Source organism: Dasypus novemcinctus, chromosome 3, assembly GCF_030445035.2.
Source record: "Dasypus novemcinctus isolate mDasNov1 chromosome 3, mDasNov1.1.hap2, whole genome shotgun sequence".
In the NCBI taxonomy this organism is placed as follows: domain Eukaryota; kingdom Metazoa; phylum Chordata; class Mammalia; order Cingulata; family Dasypodidae; genus Dasypus; species Dasypus novemcinctus.
The window spans coordinates 1992504-2011145 of record NC_080675.1 but is presented as its reverse complement, the minus strand read 5'-3'; the positions used below and the strand labels follow the sequence as shown (position 1 = coordinate 2011145).

Below are 18642 nucleotides of genomic sequence, written 5' to 3'. Positions count from 1 at the left end.
TATAAGCCCTGTACATGTTTTGATAGATTTGCTCCTAAGTATTTAATTTACTGGAGAATACTGCACACGTACTATATTTTTAATTTCAGTGACCAAATAGCCATAACTGGGACACAAAAAGGCAACTGAGTTTTTGTATGTTACCTTGTCTCCTGCAACCTTGCTGAACTTCTCAGTTCTAAGAGGTTTTTTTGGAGATTTCTATTGGAGACAATCATGGTATCTGCAAATAGGGAGATTTTTTTCTTCCTTTCTGACCTAGCTACAACTTCCAGAAATATGTTGAATAATAGTGGACACCCTTGTCTTGTTCCCAGGTTTAGGGGGGAAAGCATTCAGGCTTCACCATTAAGTATAACACTAGCTCTAGATTATTTGTGGATGTTCTTTATCAAGTTGAGGATGCTCCCCTTTATTCTTATTTTTCTGAGATTTTTTTTTCATCACGAATGGCTGTTAGATTTATCAAATGCTTTTCTGCATTGACTAATGTGATTTTTCTTCTTTTGGTTGTTAATTTGGTGGATTATATTGCTTCATTTTTTAAAATTAAACCTTTCACCCCTGGAATAAACCTCACTTGGTCATGGTGCCTATCTCTGTGCATATTGTATAATTGCTAATATTTTGTTAAGCAGTTTTGCATCTATATTCATGAAAAATAATGGCCTGTAGTTTCCTTTCTTCCTCCCTTCCTCCCTTGTACTGTTTGGGTATCAGGGTTAATAACTAGTTTCATAAAGTGAATTTTTAAGTGTTCCCTCCTCCTTTATTTTCTGAAAGAGACTGTATAGAATTGGCTTTTCTTTAAACGTTTGGTAGAATCCTCCAGTGAAATCCCCTGGGCCTGGAGATTTCTTTAAGGGGAGCTTTTAAAGTACATATTCAATTTCCTTCATAGTTCCAGGGCTACTCACTGCATCCCATACTGGGTGAACTACCAGTTGATGTTTCACTAGGAAGTGGTCCATTTCATCCAAGTTGTCAAATCTATGTTGGAGACTGATTGTAGTTGTCCCTTATCATTTGATACTGTTTCATTCCTGATACTGGCAATCTGATTCTGTTTTCGTCAGTTTGTTAATTTTCTTGATCGTTTCAAAGAGCCAGTTCTTTGTTAATTTTCTATATTGTCTTTGTTTTCAATTTCATAAATTTCTGCTCTGTTTTTTTTCCCCCGTACAAAACATTTCTTTAAATCTCTAGTTAGCCATTTTATGATTCTTCAGTTATAGTTCACAATTCTCTGGTGTACGTGTACTGATAATTCCTTTCACAAGCTTTTTTAAAAAGCCTTATTTATTTACTTACCCCTCCCCCCCGAGATGGCTCCCTTACCTGTCTGCTCACTGTCTGCTCACTGTCTGCACTTTGTCCGCTCATCTTCCCTAGGAGGCACCAGAAACTGAATCCAGGACACCACCACCCCCCGTGTGGGAGGCAGGTGCCCAACTGCTTGAGCCACACCCACTCCCTCTGCTCTGTTCTTTATTATTTCCTTCCTTCTATTTGCTTTGGCTGAATGTTGTTGTTCTTTTTCTAAGTCCTTGAGATGGGAGCTTAGATTACTGATTTGAGACTTTTCCTCTTTTCTAACATATGCATTTAGCATTGTAAATTTTTCTCTCAGTCCTATTTTAGCAATGCTCCACAAATTTTGTTATGCTGTCATTTCATTTTCATTCAGTTCAATGTATTTTTTTATTTCCTCAAGATTCCCTCTGACCCATTTATTACAGGAATACCTTGTCTAAATGCACTTCACTTAACTGTGCTTCTCAGGTATTGAGTTTTTTTTACAGATTGAACGTTTATGGCAACGCTGTGTCAAAGACGTCTGTCCAGGTAATTTTTCCAACAGCATGTGCTCATTTTAATTATGTACATTGTTTTTTTAAGACATAATGCTACTGCACACTTAGGCTACAGAATATGATAAACAGGGAAACGGACTTTGGCCCAGTGGTTAGGGCGTCCGTCTACCATATGGGAGGTCCGCGGTTCAAGCCCCGGGCCTCCTAGACCCGTGTGGAGCTGGCCATGCGCAGCGCTGATGTGCGCAAGGAGTGCCCTGCCACGCAGGGGTGTCCCCGCGTGGGGGAGCCCCACGCGCAAGGAGTGCACCCGTGAGGAAAGCCGCCCAGCGTGAAAAGAAAGAGCAGCCTGCCCAGGAATGGCGCCGCCCACACTTCCCGTGCCGCTGACGACAACAGAAGCGGACAAAGAAACAAGATGCAGCAAATAGACACCAAGAACAGACAACCAGGGGAGGGGGGGAAATTAAATAAATAAATAAATCTTAAAAAAAAAAAAAAAAGAATATGATAAACATGACTCTTATATGCACAAAAAATTCGTGAGATTGCAACATTCACTTTATTGCTATGCTCTGGAAACGAAACCGCAATATTTCTGAGGTATGCCTGTATTTAGAAATATGTTTTTTAGTTTCCAAGTGTCTGGAGATTTTCTTCCTGTTATTGTTCTGTTATTGATTTCTAGTTTGATTCTACTGTGGATAGAGAACACCCTCTGTGCAATATTCAATTTGTTGAGGTTTGTTTTACGGCCCAAGATATTGCCTGTCTTGGTATATGTTCTATGGGAACTTAGAAAGAATGTATATTCTGCTTCTGTTGGTGAAGTGTCCTATATATGTCAATTAGATCCTACTAGTTGTTAGTGATCATGAGTTCTTCCATATTCTGGCTAAGATTCAGCACAGTTGTTCAGTCAATCCTTGAGAGAGAAGTGTTGAAGTCTCTAACTGTACCTGTGAATGTGTTTAGTTCTCCTTTCAGGTCTAGCAGCTTTTGCTTCACAGTCTACAGATGTTAAGCTGGTACTTGTATCTTTAGGACTGCTATGTCTTCTTATGGCCTTAAGCTCTGTATTATTAGACAATTTCTCTGTTTTTCCCTCCTTTTCCTGCTCTTAAGTCCAGTTTTTCTGTTATTAAGATAGCCACTCCAGTTTTCATTTGATTACTGTTTCCACAATGTACCTTTTCTATTTCTCTGTTTGCTCTTCCTAACTTCCTATGGGTTACCTGAACAATTTTTTAGAATTTCATTTTGATTTATCGTTGGTGTTTTTGAGTATAAATCTTTGAAGAGATCTTTTAGCAGCTATTCTGGGTACTGCATTAGATATACATAACTTATCACAGTCTACCAGTACCAGTCTAAGTGAACTAAGAAATCCTACCTCCATTTAAGTTATTTTATTCCCTTCTGTTTATAAGGGTCAAATATTTCCTCTATGTACATTTAGAACCACAACAGATGGTGCTATAATTTTTGCTTCAACTCTCATAATTTAGAAAACACAGAAGAAAAAACTCTCATATTTACCTATATTTTTGCTTGCCACGTTCTTCCTTCCTACCTTACCCAATTTGTTGTTTTATTTTCCTTTCCGTTTAGAAAACTTCCTTTAGATATTCTTTTAGAGTAGGTCTACTGGTAACAAATTCTCTTAGTTTTTCTTCATCTGAGAATAACTTGTTTTCCCCTTCATTCCTGAAGGACATTTTCACTGGGCACAGAATTCTGGGTCAATGATTCTTTTCTTTTAGCACATGAAAAATACTGTGTCACAGCCTTTAAAAAAAAAAATTTCTCTTATTTTAATTAATTCCATTTTTGAGAAACATGTATTTACCAAGTTTACTTTTTTTTTTAAAGATTTATTTATTTATTTATCTCCCCTTCTCCCCACCCCTACCCTGCCCAGCCCTGGTTGTCTGTTCTCTGTGTCTATTTGCTGCGCCGTCTTCTTTGCCCGCTTCTGTTGTTGTCAGCGGCACGGGAATCTGTGTTTCTTTTTGTTGCGTCATCTTGCTGTGTCAGCTCTCTGTGTGTGCGGCACGATTCCTGGGCAGGCTGCACTTTCTTTTGCGCTGGGCAGCTCTCCTTACGGGGCGCATTCCTTGTGCGTGGGGCTCCCCTACATGGGGGACACCCCTGCGTGGCACGGCACTCCTTGCGCACATCAGCACTGCACATGGACCAGCTCCACACGGGTCAAGGAGGCCCGGGGTTTGAACCGCGGACCTCCCATGTGGTAGACAGACGCCTTAACCACTGGGCCAAGTCCGCTTCCCACAACCTTCTGACCTCTGCAGTTTCTGATGAGAAATCGACTGTCATTCAAATGATTTTTCCTCTATAAGTAAGGTGTCAGGTTTCTCTGGCTGCTTTAAAGATATTTATAATTTTATTTAGTTTTTCCTCTTTAGTTTTCACAAGTTTAATTATGATTTGTCTTGGTGTGGCTTTGAGTTTATTCTGATTGAGGTAAATCTGTACACTTGTGTCTCTTGTCAAATTTGGGGAGTTTAATAGTCACTGTTTCTTCTTTTTTAGCCTTGCCCTCTTTCTCCTCTCCTTCTGGGACCCTCATGACACAAATGTTAGATCTTTTATTTTAGCTCCACAGGTCCCTGAGATTCTGTTCTTTTTCTAAGTCCTTTTTCTGTCATTCAGAGTAGGTAATTTCTATCATTCTACTTTCCAGTTCAGATTCTTTCCTCTGTCCCCTCTAGTCCGCTTGAGCTCATCCGCTGAGTTTTTATGTGTATTACTTACTGTACTCTGCAGCTCTAAAACTTCCATTGGTTTTTCTTTATATTTTTTATTTCTTTGCTGAGACTTTTAATTTCTTTGTTGAAGCTTTCAAATTTTAAAAAATCTTTTTTTAAAAAAAGATTATTTATTTCTCTCCCCTTCCCTGCCCCACCCAGTTGTCTGCGCTCTGTGTCCATTCGCTGTGTTCTTCTGTGACCGCTTCTATCCTTATCACAGGCACCGGGAATCTGTGTCTCTTTTTGTTGCGTCATCATGCTGTGTCAGCTCTCCGTGTGTGCTGTGCCATTCCTGGGCAGGCTGCACTTTCTTTCCTGCTGGGCAGCTCTCCTTACGGGGCGCACTCCTTGCGTGTGGGGATCCCCTATACGGGGGACATCCCTGCATGGCACGGCACACCTTGTGCGCATCAGCACTGCATGTGGGCCAGCTCCACATGGATCAAGGAGCTGTGGTAGGCAGATGCCCTATCCATTGGGCCAAGTCCGCTTCCCTCTATTTTTTTTTTATTTTAATTTTTAAAGAAGCTTTAGATTATATACATGTTACATAAAAAATGTAGTGGATTCCCATATGCACCACCCCCTCCCATCCCACACTTTCCGACATTAACAACATCTTTCATTAGTGTGGTACATTTGTTACAACTGATGAACACATATTGAAGTACTGCAAATAACTGGGGACTACAGTTTACATTATAGTTTACGCTCTGCCCCGTACAGTTTTTATACGTTTTGTCAGAATATATAATGGCCTGTATCTGTCATTGCAACATCATGCAGGACAATTGCAGTCCCCTGAAAATGCCCCCATGTTATACCTGTTCTTCCCTCTCCCTCCCCTCAGAATCTCTGGTGGCCACTGCCCCTGATAAAAGTTCTTCCACTGCCAGAATAACAACATCTACTTCAGTCCACTGCTCATTCCCCAGCCTTGAGGACTTGGGGATGGTGATGCCCACTCTGCTTCTAATTGAGAGGGGGCTTAGATCCCATAGAGTAGATGGATGGAGCTGTCTTGCCTGCAGTTGCAGACTCTCTGTTCCTTCGGATCGGTGTTGTCCATCTTCATCTCATTAGTTGTCCTGGGTGAGTCCAATGAACTAGAGAGTAGGTGGTGGAATTCTGTTGAGATTCAGTGCTCAACTGGCATATGAACAGACCAAAGATTTAAGTCTTGGGGACATATATTTAACAAGTTTAGTGTTAATTATAGGTTCAAATAAAAAGGACAGAAGAGTCATGTGTAAGGAAACATTTAAACGAGTCTCTTACACTGGGGAGCTAAACTTCAAAGTAAGGCCCACTGAGAGGGTGCTGAATTCCTGAGCTTCTCTGCCATGCTTATAGAGTCTAGATGTTTGCTTTTCATTTGTTTCAAGTGTGTTTGTCATGGCTCACTGAAGCATTTTCATCATGGCTGCCTTAAAGATTTTGCTAATTTCAACATTTCTGCCATCTCAGTGTTGGTATCATCTTTTTAAAAAAGTTCTATCTGAGGTATTTCATGTTCCTGATTATGAAGTGATTTTTTAATTGAAACCTGGACACCTTCTTATGTCCTGCGGCTCTGGGTCTTAGTTAAACCTTCTGCTCTGGCTGCCTTTTTCTGACACTGCTCCGGCATCACCACCAGGTGGAGGCTGAAGCCCTGGTCTTCCCTCTGCCTCCACTGACCCCCGGAGCAGGGGGCAGGGGGTCCTGTGTCACTGCTGGTGGGGAGTGGGAGTTCTGTCCCACACGGTCACCACTGACACGAGGGAGAAGGCCCTGTTACTGGCTGGCAGGGACTGAAGTCCCAGGTCCTACTTCGTTTTCTCCAGCGTTCCCCCAGTGGGCGGCTGGGGGTACCTTGCTACGGCCTGTGTGGATGAAGTCCAGGCTCCCCGCTCAGCCTTGGCTGGCATAGGTGGGTGGAGCCACAGGTGCTCCTCTGGGGTTTGGATAGGGAAGAGCATCTATTATCTAAAAACTTTTTTGTCTTTCTAGGCTGCCCCTTTCCTTTGGCTAAAGTATGCTTTTGTTAGAGGTTTTCTGTGCTTTTCCTCTGCCTCATTGGTATTTCCAGGTTGCCAGCTTCTTCAGCTAGAAATCTGGGATATACTGGGGGGGGGGGCAAGAAACTTACCACTGTGTTGTTCCTTGGTCTCAAGGCCCCTAGCCAGTTTGCCTACTTCATTCCACCTTTCAGAGCCTTATTTTATATATAATATCCAGTTTTTAGATGAACTTAATGAGAGGAAAAGGGAAAAGTACATCTGTTCTATCTTCTCAGAAGCTTAAGTCCAGCTCCGAGGTTTTCGATGCCTCTACTTTACAGATTTCCCCCCCAAGATAGGTTACCTCTCTTCCTACCTTCAGAAATGTACACGAATGCGACTTATGAGTGAGGCCTTCTTGAGCCATCTTATCTCATATTGTACTCTCACAGCCCCAGAGTTCCCATCTCTCTCTTACCTGTTTTCTCTTCCTCCACTGTACTTATCACCATCTAAATTATCCTATATTTTATTAAGACACTTATTATCTCTTCTCCAACTATAATGGAAATCCAATGAGGATTTCTTTTTTTCTGTTCACAATGCTAGGCATTCAGTTAGTGTTTGTAAATATTTACTGAATTAATGCTGATCAAAGAAGAACCTTACTTCAAGAGTTTCTTTTAGAAAGTGTTACTAGGTTGACAAAATATTGATAACAGTTAAAGCTGGGTAATGGGTATATAGGGGTTCTTTAATTACTTTATTTTTGTATATGTTTGAAATTCTCTAAAATAAAGCTTAAAAATGAGAAAGTATCCAAGTTAATGTCCTTGAAATGATGAAAAGTTGCTTTGTAAAACAAAATGTCAGCTAGAAAAAAGAACAAAATTTAGGACCCATGAAAATGCAGCAGGGACAACTATTTCAATTATTTTTACTATCACAAACTTCAACCAGACTTATATCATTTCTCATTTTTAACTGCTAAAATAAGCTCCTTTCTGGTCTTTCAGCTTCTACTCTGGCTCCCTTCCAACATATTCTCCTAAGTAACCTTTCTAAAACAAACTGGATAATGTCACCACTAGCCTCCACTCTCTTGGCCAAGTCGACTTACTGGCTTTCTAGTAAATGTATACTAAAATAAAAACTTTGGGGAAGCGGATTTGGCCCAGTGGTTAGGGCGTCTGTCTACCACATGGGAGGTCTGCGGTTCAAACCCCGGGCCTCCTTGACCCGTGTGGAGCTGGCCCATGCGCGGTGCTGATGCGAGCAAGGAGTGCCCTGCCACGCAGGGGTGTTCCCAGGTAGGGGAGCCCCACGCGCAAGGAGTGCACCCCGTAAGGAGAGCCGCCCAGCGCGAAAGAAAGTGCAGCCTGCCCAGGAATGGCGCCACACACACGTAGAGCTGACACGACAAGATGATACAACAAAAAGAAACACAGATTCCCATGCCGCTGACAACAACAGAAGAGGAGAAAGAAGAACACGCAGCAAATAGACACAGAGAACAGTCAACCGGGGGGGAGGGGGAGAGAGATAAATAAATCGTAAAAAATAAATAAATAAAATAAAAACTTTGTGGAGCGGCACAGATAGCCTTGCACGTGCTGGCTTCTAAGTGTCTCTCTCCCCTCACTCTCTCCCAGCCCCCGGCGTTCCCGAGGCTTCCTAGAAGCGTCAAGCTCCCCGTCAACAGAGGCTCCCACACACACGGTTCTCTCTCCCTGGACCTCACTCGGCCTGCCCGTGTCCAGTGGCATGACGCACTCGCCATCTGGCACACCTGCCTAGCCTCAGGTCTCTAAGTGCCCCCCCCCAATCCATCACCTCACTCCGTTTGTTTCCTTCATAGTGTTTATCACAGCTGGCAATAATAGAGTCGTATTTTTTCTTGCTTCTACCACCAGCTCATCAGACTCTTGAAGGCTAAAACTCTATTTATTGTACTCACCAATGTCTATCAAGGGATAAGCTAAATGAGTATTTGCTAAATGAAATGACTTACTATAAACCGTATAAAACTAAGACTTACTCAAAACTCTTTTATTTCAATTATTAAGGACTCAAATATATATAGTGTACTCCTATATTTCACAAAATGTATTATATGGAATGCCAGTTTCTCAGTAAGATAAAGCTTCTTGAAAAAGAGGTTCTAAGATCAAATACATTTGGGAAACACTGAGTACTTAAGAATTAGAAAGCTTTCTTTACTTTAGAATCTAGTTTGGATTTTAACCTAGAAATGTGCCTTGTGAATCTTCAAGAAAGGAATGTATTAGGCAGGATTCTCCAAACTTATCTTGCCACAAAGCACTTTTCTTCCTGCCAGACATCTCAAAAGACTCAAATTCCTCCCTTCAGAATATACTTTGGCTAATGCAGGACTTAGCATCTACCAATTTATAGGTAAATTAAATTCTTGGCAACCACGTATTTTTAAAATATTATTTATTTATTTATTTATTTCTAAACACCCCCTCCCTTGGTTGTCTGCTCTCTGTGTCCACTTGCTGTGTGCTCTTCTGTGTCTGCTTGTCACCACCTCAGCTCCCTGGTCTGCTGCATCTCTTATCATCTCATCTCTGTGTCCTTCTGTTGCGTCATCTTGCTATGCCGGCACTCAGCTGGAGCCAGCTTGCCTTAATCAGGAGGCCCCAGGAATCAAACCCTGGACCTCCCATATGGTAGGCGGGAGCCCAATTGCTTGAGCCACATCTGTTCCCTACTATCTAGCATTTTTAAGGAAGAAGAAGCTTAATTTAACATTCTACAATTACTACCTCTTCCAAACAAACTAACAAAAAATTACAATACTATGAAACATATTAAAATTATACCAAGTGTTAAATAATCTTTATGATAAAGAAACTTGATCTTGCAATCTGGAATCAGAATACATAAGGAATAATAAGGGCTAACATTTAGTGATTACTTGTTTGCATCAACCCTCACAAGTACATCTCATAACTCCCGCCATAACCCTCTGTCGGAGGCACTTCACACTCTGCAGAGGAGGAAGACGAGGCACAGAAGTCGAGCCACCTGCCCAAGGTCCGACACTAAGAAGGCAGCAGGGCTGGACTGCTCCCATGGCACCCGCGCCCGAGTCCTGGCTGACGCTCTGTAACTAGCTCGTCTCTGGCCTTCGCAGAGCTACTTTCCCCCTCCAAGCTTCTGCTTCCCTGAGGGTAAAAGTGACTGGACTAAGTCTGGTCTACACTCCTCCAGCTTCCAGACAGCAAATCCTCTCACTTATGAACCCTTTTAAGTGAAGGAAGCCTTTTAACTCTTCTTGTTAGGTCCTGTGGCTTGACACTCAAGAAACACTCAAATCGAATCCCTTGGAAATAACATCAATTGATGGCAACTCCTCATTCTTAGCTCTGCGGGAAGTATGGAGGAAACGTGAGTCTTGGGCAATAAACTCCGACTGCTTAGACGATAAGCCGGGAGAGAGTTTGGTGAACATGAAAAAGAACCCCAGGGGACAAGCAGATGCTGTTGGTCATTTCCCTTGAGTGTGAGAGGCAGGTGGAACAGGCAGAGGAAAGGGCAGGGGGCAGAGCACCGCAGACAGGGAAGCGGGCTTTCTGAGCCGGGGCAGAAGGAAGGAAGGAACACGCAAACAGAAGGGACACTGCGGTGAACAGGAGGTAAGATACTGCCACCGCAACTCAGGTTGAGGAACGCGCCCTGGGGAGAGTCGGCGAGTGTGGTGAAGAGGGGTGAGAGCGTGTGATGGACCTGGTCCTCCTCACCCTGGCCAACCTCCGGTCCAGCTGGAGGGAGAAGGCCTGCCCCGGCACCACCACCACGCCAAGTCCCCTCCGCTCCGCCCTCGTCTGCCCCTGACCAGAACACCTGCGCCCTTCACTCTCTCCTTCTAGATCCCACCACTCTTCATGGTCCACATCCAGCCCCACCTTTCGTCTTTTCCTAAATACTCTACTCCACGCTGACAGTTACTTCCCAGTGCCGCGATGGTCACAGCGCACCTCTCAACGCTTCCCAGTCGTCTCCCACACATTCATCACGCTAGCACAGCTCGGCTGAGCACCACTTTGCTCTAACAATGAAAGGCAATTTGAATATAAGCTCTAGCACATCCTTAGGACTTTGAACAATTCTTTCAAGCTCTGTGTAACATTTCTAAACTTTATCTATCACATTAGAATAAAATAAGCCCTTACCCCCCTACCCAGCGATATTAAGGGTTATGTACACATATGACCTTGCTAAAAATGAAAAACAAATGTTTTAATTTAAGTATAGCTAGCTAAGGGAAGGTATAAATACTATTTGGAGAGCTCAGGGAAGGAGGAATTTAAAGCACTTTAACTATTAGCTAGTTTAATACTCCTTCTAAGGAGGATGTTACCCAGCGAGGTAAGGGACTTGACAAAGGTAAAAGTGGATGGAAAAGCCTTAAGTCTCCCAACTGCAATGGCAAGAAACTAGTCGAATAAAATCCAGAGTAATGGTGTATTTTAAGAAACAATATTCATAACAATATTTACAGATGTAGAGAGAGTAGCTCATCCTAGGGATAAGATTTCCTTTAATATAAAGCACAAATACAAGGGGATAGCTTGCATTAAGATCTTCTTTTTACAAAAGGATGTCCTTTCATTTTTTTAGTTTATTTTATTCTTTTAAAATAGAGATGCAATCTATTATCATTGTTAAAAATTCAAACACTTTCTTTGAATTGAAACTTAGTCTGATATTATAGTGGGCCTAAGAGCTACCTCCTGAGAGCCTCCTAGTTGCTCAAATGTGGCCTTGCTCTAAGACAGCAGATAAACGCATGAGCCTCCCTGGCCCTGAGGGATTCCTACCAAGACCAGCCGTGCCGCTGGAAAGACCCTGACCAGAAGGGGAAGGGGAAGGAGCACGAGTGTGCACGGCTAAGAGGCCTCCAGGCGAGGCGGGGGTCTTTCCAGAGGTTACGCTCACACACGTCTCAGCAGGGTCCACTGACGGCCACAGGAAACACCCCCTCAAAGAGGGGGGCTCCCGAGGCTCGGGGACACCCGGGCACCACAGCCAGGGCAGACGGCTCAGCAGTTTGGCGCCCTGCCAGTTAGGCCTACTAGAGAATTCATGCTCCCAGCGTGAAAGAGCCGGGCTCAGCTGTGGTTTCCCTGCACCTGGCTCTTCTGCCCCTTGTATTTACACTGATAGATAGTACTAGAGGTGATAGTTGTATGTCCAAGAGACGTAAATCTTTGGGCTTTCCGTGTGCCAGGCAGGGCCTGAATCCCCACAGAGCTGCAACACCTGCTCTCCAGTTCACTGGACTCACCCAGGACAACTAACAAGGAGATGATGGTGGACAATGACCACCCCAAGGAACAGAGAGTCTGTAACTGCCAAGACAGTCCCATCCACCTGCCCCGTGGTAGCTAAGCCCCCTCTCAATTAGAGGCAGAGTGGGCGTCACCATCCCTGAATCCTCAGGTTGGGGAAAGAGCGGTGGACTAGAGTAGATGTACTGTTCTTCTACTAGACTTATTGTTACTCTAGCAGTGGAAGAGCTTCTGTATCACTGATGTGGAGACAGTAGCCACTGGAGGTTTTGAGGGGAGGAAGAGGGAAAAATAGGTGTAATATGGGGGCATTTTTGGGACACTGGAATTGTCCTGAATGACATTGCAATGACAGATACAGGCCATTATATATCTTGTTTTAACTTACAAAATTGTGTGGGAGAGAGTTTATTTATTTATTTATCATCCTCTCCCCTGGCCCTGTTGTCTGCTCTGTGTCCATTCACTGCGCATTCTTCTGTGTCTGCTGGTCTTCTCTTTGGTCAGCACTGGGAACCAATTCTGGGACTTTCTGGAGTGGGAGAGAGGCACTCGGTCTCAGCTCCCTGGTCTGCTGCGTCTCTTATCGTCTCTCCTCTGTGTCTCTTTTTGTTGCATCATCTTGCTGCGCCAGCTCTCCGCTTGGACCAGCTTGCCGCGCAGGCCAGCACTCCTGCATGGGCCAGCGCTCTTGTGCTTGGGTCTGTTCACCATGCAGGTCAGCTCACCTCGTGGGCCAGGTCGCCTTCACCAGGAGGCCCCAGGAATCGAACCCTGGACCTCCCATATGGGAGACGGGTGCCCGATCGATTGGGCCACATCCACTACCCAAGAGAGTGTAAAGTACGATGCAAACTATCATCCACACTTAGTGGCAATGCTCCAGTGTGTTCATCAATTGTAACAAATGTACCACACTGATGAAGGATGCTGTTCATTTGGGAAAGTGTAGGAGGGGGAGGGAGGGGAGCATATGGGAATCCCCTACATTTTTTATGTAACATTTGTGTAATCTAAGTATCTTAAAAAAAATTTTTAATTAAAAAAAAATGAATACAAAAAAATTCAAACAAAAGTATATAAAACAACAAGCTAAGGGTGCCCTCGGTTAACTGTGCAGTGCAGATGCTTCCAGAAAAAAAAGATTCCTTAATTTTAAAAAAACTTATAAAATGTTATAAGGAATGTGTTCCCATGGTTCAAAATTCAAAAGGAACAAAAAGTATACAATTAAAAACTCTCTCTTCCCATCCCTGCTGTCGCCCTGTTCCTCCTCCTCATCCCAGGCCAGCAATGTTACCAGTTTCTTAGGTGCCCTTCCAAAGACACTTTATATATATAAGCAGGCACATAAACACACTGTCCTTCTGTGTCTTTTACTAAAGGCAGCATGGTGCGCTCGCTGTCGAGCCTCTTGCTTTACTCACATCACGTACCTGGGAAGTGGCTCCCCGCCAGGAGACTTCCTTTGTGATTTGCGGCTGCAGCGTCCGCCGTGGGGATGTGCTGTAACTTACTCGGCAGACTCCACCGGCAGGCCTCAGGCTACTCACAACAGCAGTGCTCACTGAGTAACACTGCACCTATGTCCTACCGTGTGGGTGACGGTGCAGCTTTAGGAGAGATTTGCAGAAGAGATCTTGCGGGGTTAAAAGTTTTGCCCTTTACATAAGTTGCCAATTGACATTATTCCAGCAATGGAGGAGAATCCCTGTTTCTCAACATTCTTGCCAAAGCTGTGTTATCAAATGTTCTAATCTTTGCCAATAGGGTAAGTGAAACAGTATCGCAGGGCAGGTTTCCTGCATTTCTCGTTTGGGGTCAGGTTAAACAACTTTTCACATATTCCCTTTTGGTAAACTATATGTGCATATATTTTGTCCATTTTGCTACTGGGTTTTTTCCTTATTGATTTCTAGAAACTTAAAGGAAATTAGCCTTTTATAACATGAGCTACAAATGCTGTTTCTGAGTTTATAATTTGTCTTTGACTTTGCTTAAGGATGGTAAGGAAGTTGTCACCATGCAGACTGCTTTCTTCTTCTTTTTAAAAATAATTCAGTTTATCAGTCTTTTTTTTTTATGGCTTTGCACTGTACTTAGAACTTTTTTTTGTAATCCTTTCACTTTTTAAAAATATTAGCTATGTGCGCCATTTGTTATTCATCATAAAACAATGCCTTTAAATAGCAAGGCCCCGACACGAGCGAGTGCGTCACGCGGAGCCTGAGAAAGAAGAGCGGGCTGAGGGCACAGGACACAGCACAGCCGCAAACGGCGGTAGCAGAAGTCAAAGAGGCACCAGATGCCAGCCCTCCCTTTCACTATTCATGAACAAAGGGAAAAAAACTGCAAGAATAGTTAATTTTAATACTTATTCCTATTTTTCTTAACTTAAACAGCAAAAATTAACAACTGGGAGAAAAAAACATGTATCTACCTTGTTCCATGCTCTCAGCTGGGGAATCCTCATGTCGCAGGAAAAACTTCACCTCTTCCCTCCGTGGTCCCCACTTGTGAAGGTGCTCATACATCATGTGATCAAAGGGTATAGGTCGCTCTAAGAAACAAAACACTCCTCTCAGAAACAAACAAAATGACTCCTACCCAAATAAATGATCACAAAGAATAAAGTAAATAAAAGCACAAACACACACACTCTTATATATTAGAATTCACAGATATTGCAAGCCTGAATTTTAATTTTAATAAAATAAAGAGCAGTAATGTGAATGAGAAATAGTTTAGGCAATATATAAATACAAACAACATACCTAAAAGCAATTTTTGCAACTTAAATTTACAGAACTTTAAAAACCATTCTTGGGAAACCGATGTGGTTCAACCACTTGGGCTCCCATCTGCCACATAGGAGGTCCAGGGTTCAATGCCCAGGGCCTCCTGGTGAGGGCAAGCTGGCCTGCGCAGCGAGCTGGCCCATGTGGAGTGCTGCCCCACACAACAGTGCCACCCTGCAGAGAAGTACTGGCTGATGCAGAGAGCTGGCGCAGGAAGATGACACAACAAAAAGAGACACAGAGGAGAAACAGTAAGAGATGTAGCAGACCAGGGAGCTGAGATGGCACTAGAGAATGATCACCTCTCTCCCACACCAGAAGGTCCCAGGGTCAGTTCTGGGAGCCGCCTAATGAGAATACAAGCAGACACAGAAGAACACACAGCGAATGGACACAGAGAGCAGACAATGGAGGGAGGGGGTAGAAATAAATCTTTAAAAAAAAAACAAAAGCAACATTCTCTACAATATTTATTTATCATCATGTAGTAGTGTGCTTCCCATTCCTCAAATAAACAGCTAACTAGGCTGAACCATGTCATTCTTTAAAATGCTATACAGGGAAGAGGATGTGGCTCAAGCGAGTGGGCTCCTGCCTACCACACGGGAGGCCTGAGGTTTGGTTCTTGGTGCCTCCCAAAGACGACAGTGAGTTGGTGCAACAGGAAGGCGTGGCAAGGTGACAAAACAAGATGACTCAACAAGAGACACAAGAAGGAAAAACATAATGAGAGACAACAAAGCTGGGAGCAGAGGCTCCTAGTGCCTCTTAAAGACGAGTACGACAGTGAGCTGATGCAATGGGCAGATGCAACAAGGTGACGTAACAAGAGACACAAGAAGAGAAACACAAGGACAGATACCATGAAGCAGGGAACAGAGGGGGCTCAAGCACTCAGGTGCCTCCCTCCCACCTCAGCGGTCCTGGGTTCAGGTCCCAGTGCCTCTTAAAGAAACAAAGACAACGAACAGACATCTCAAGTGCAAACAAGTGGGTGGGGAGAAATAAATAAATCTTTTTTAAAAAATGCTATATAGGTGGCAAACAAATGTACAAAGGTTGGACAGGGCCCTTTCTGGCAATTCAAATAAAATTATTGTGAATATGTGCGAACACTCGTAGAGACCAAAAATTATAGAGTTAATAATAAAACTTGAAGTTTATAGTCTAAAACATATCCCTCCAAATTTTAAAAGAAAGCAAAACTTGCAAACAGAATACCTTTACCAATTACTTAAGAAAAGCACTACAACAAATTTTAAAAATAACTCTCATTAATTTATTATATATACCATTGTCTTAATGTGCTATCCCAATTTTTAAAAACCTGTGTTGTCTTTTTCTTATCTATTTCAAGGACTTTTTATTTTCTAAATACTAACTCTACACTGGTTACCTATACTGAAAATAAACTTGTTTTAAAATTTTATTGGTATCTTTCATTTTACAGAAGTTTTAAAAATTTAAATGTAAGCAGTTACTAATCTCTTTCAAGATTTTTTCTACAATCCTTCCCTACCCCAAGGTCAGAAAGATATAATTCTACGTTTTTTATACAATTTATAAAGTACTGCTTTTCATTTTATGACTTTATTTTTGCATATGATATAAACTGATGTAATTTACTTTTTCCTACCTTAATAACCAATTGTTCCAGCATCATGTAATGAACAGTCTGCACTTGCCCCATGAACATGTGATTGCTACCTCCGACAGGAAAACAGGATTTCAATCACAGGATGTTTCTAAGCAATTTCTTCTACTCTATTGACTATTGATCTATTCGTGTCAATACACTTAGTTACTTAATTCCTACCCATTTTATGGTGACTTGCTATCTGGTAAGTCTCCCCACTTGGCTTATCTTCAAAATTGTCCTGGCACTTTCACTTTTTACTGGAATCATATTAATTTATTTAAAATTAAGTTTTTATTATAAAAGATTTTATTTATTAATTTCTTCCCCCTCCCTCTATTATCTGCTCTCTGAGTCCATTCTCTGTGTGTTCTTCTGTGTCTGCTTGTCTTCTCATTAGGCAGCTCTGGGAACCAATCCTGGGACCTTCCGGAGCGGGAGAGAGGTGCTCAATCTCTTGCGCCATCTCAGCAACCTGGTCTGCTGTGTCTTTTATTATCTCTCCTCTGTGTCTCTTTTTGTTGCGTCATCTTGCTGCACCAGCTTCATGTGTGAGCCAGCATTCCTGCATGGGGCAGCTCTCCATGTGGGCCAGCTCACCACCTGGGCCAGTGGCCTTCACCAGAAGGCCCCGGGCATTGAACCCTGGACCTCCCGTATGGTAGATGGGAGCCAAATTGCTTGAGCCACATCTGCTTCCTTAAAAACAAACTGGAAGAGACCTGCCATCTTTACGATGCCGAGTCTTTACTCCACGAACATGGTTCTGTCTCTCCACTTCCCCAGACACCTTGTGCTCTTCAGTGATGCTCTTAGTCTCAACATAGAGCTCTTGCGCATCTTCTGTTAATTTAGTCCTATGTACTGTACAGATTTCTTGGTATGTGTGCCCATTGTGTTTTGTTTTTAAGATTTTTATTTCTCTCTCCTTCCCCCGCCCCCCCACAGTTGTCTGCTCTCTGTGTCCATTCACTGTGTGTTCTTCTGTGTCCACCTGCATTCTCATCAGCGGCACCGGAAATGTGTCTTTTTGTTGCATCAGCTCTCCTTGCAAGGTGCTCCTTGCATGCAGGGCACTCCTATGTGGGGGTACACCCCTGCGTGGCACGGCACTCCTTGTGCGCATCAGCACTGCGCGTGGGCCAGCTCCACACAGGTCAGGAGGCCCTGGGTTTGAACCCTGGACCTCCCATATGGTAGGCGAATGTTCTATCAGTTGAGCCAAATCTACTTGCCCACATTGTGGTTTGAAAAAATTGTTTTTATTTTGGAATAATTTTAGATTTACAGAAAACCTGTCAAGAAAGTACAAAGAGTTGCCACATATCCTTTACCCAGTTTCCTTTAATCTTTTTTTTTTAATAAATCTTTTTTTTTTAATTTATTTTATCTCCCCTCCCCCCCCTCCACCCCGGATGTCTGTTCTCTGTGTCTATTTGCTGCGTCTTCTTTGTCCGCTTCTGTTGTTGTCAGCGGCATGGGAATCTGTGTTTCTTTTGTTGTGTCATCTTGTTGTGTCAGCTCTCCGTGTGTGGGGCGCCATTCCTGGGCAGGCTGCACTTTCTTTGGCGCTGGGCAGCTCTCCTTACGGGGCGCGCTCCTTGCGCGTGGGGCTCCCCTATGCGGGGGACACCCCTGTGTGGCATGGCACTCCTTGTGCGCATCAGCGCTGCGCATGGGCCAGCTCCACACGGGTCAAGGAGGCCCGGGGTTTGAACCGCGGACCTCCCATGTGGTAGACGGACGCCCTCTCCACTGGGCCAAGTCCACTTCCCAGTTTCCTTTAATCTTAACATCTTACATAACTATGGTATATTTGTCAAACTAAGAAATTAACCCTGGCAGAATACTTTTAATTAAACTGTCGACTTTGGATTTCGCCGGTTTTCCCACTAATGTCTTTTCCACCCCCTTTCCTAGATGGCTCCCTTGCCTGTCTGCTCGTTGCTTTTGCTTATTGTTTGTGCACATTGTCTCTTATTGTCTTAAAAGGCACCCGGAACTGAACTCAGGACCTTCCATGTGGGAGGCAGGCACTCAACTCCTTGAGCCACATCCCTTCCTGCTAATGCCCCTTTTCTGTTCCAGGATCCAGTCCAGAAAACCACCCTGCACTTAGCTGTCACGTCTCCCTACTCTCCACTGGTCAGTAACAGGGTCTCGGTCTCTCCTTGGCGGTTTTGGCGAGTTCTGGCAGCTGTTTGCTAGAATGCCCTCCATGCGGGCGTGCCTGATGTTCTTCTCCTATTCAGGCTGGAGTTATGGACTGGGGAGGACGCCCTTCGCACTTCATCCTGTCGGGAGCGCCTTCAGCAACACGATG

General features: G+C 43.5%; 1 protein-coding gene across 16 annotated transcripts in view; it reads right to left on the bottom strand.

Moving 5' to 3' along the window:
• The window catches only part of PPP1R13B (protein phosphatase 1 regulatory subunit 13B), a 130106-nt gene that overhangs the window by 48655 nt on the left and 62809 nt on the right, over positions 1-18642 (bottom strand). For all 16 annotated transcript variants that reach the window (XM_071213580.1, XM_058291003.2, XM_071213583.1 and 13 more), the window contains exon 3: positions 14326-14445. In XM_071213580.1, coding sequence (XP_071069681.1) covers positions 14326-14445 — 120 coding nt within the window. The remainder of the gene's footprint in view (positions 1-14325; positions 14446-18642) is intronic.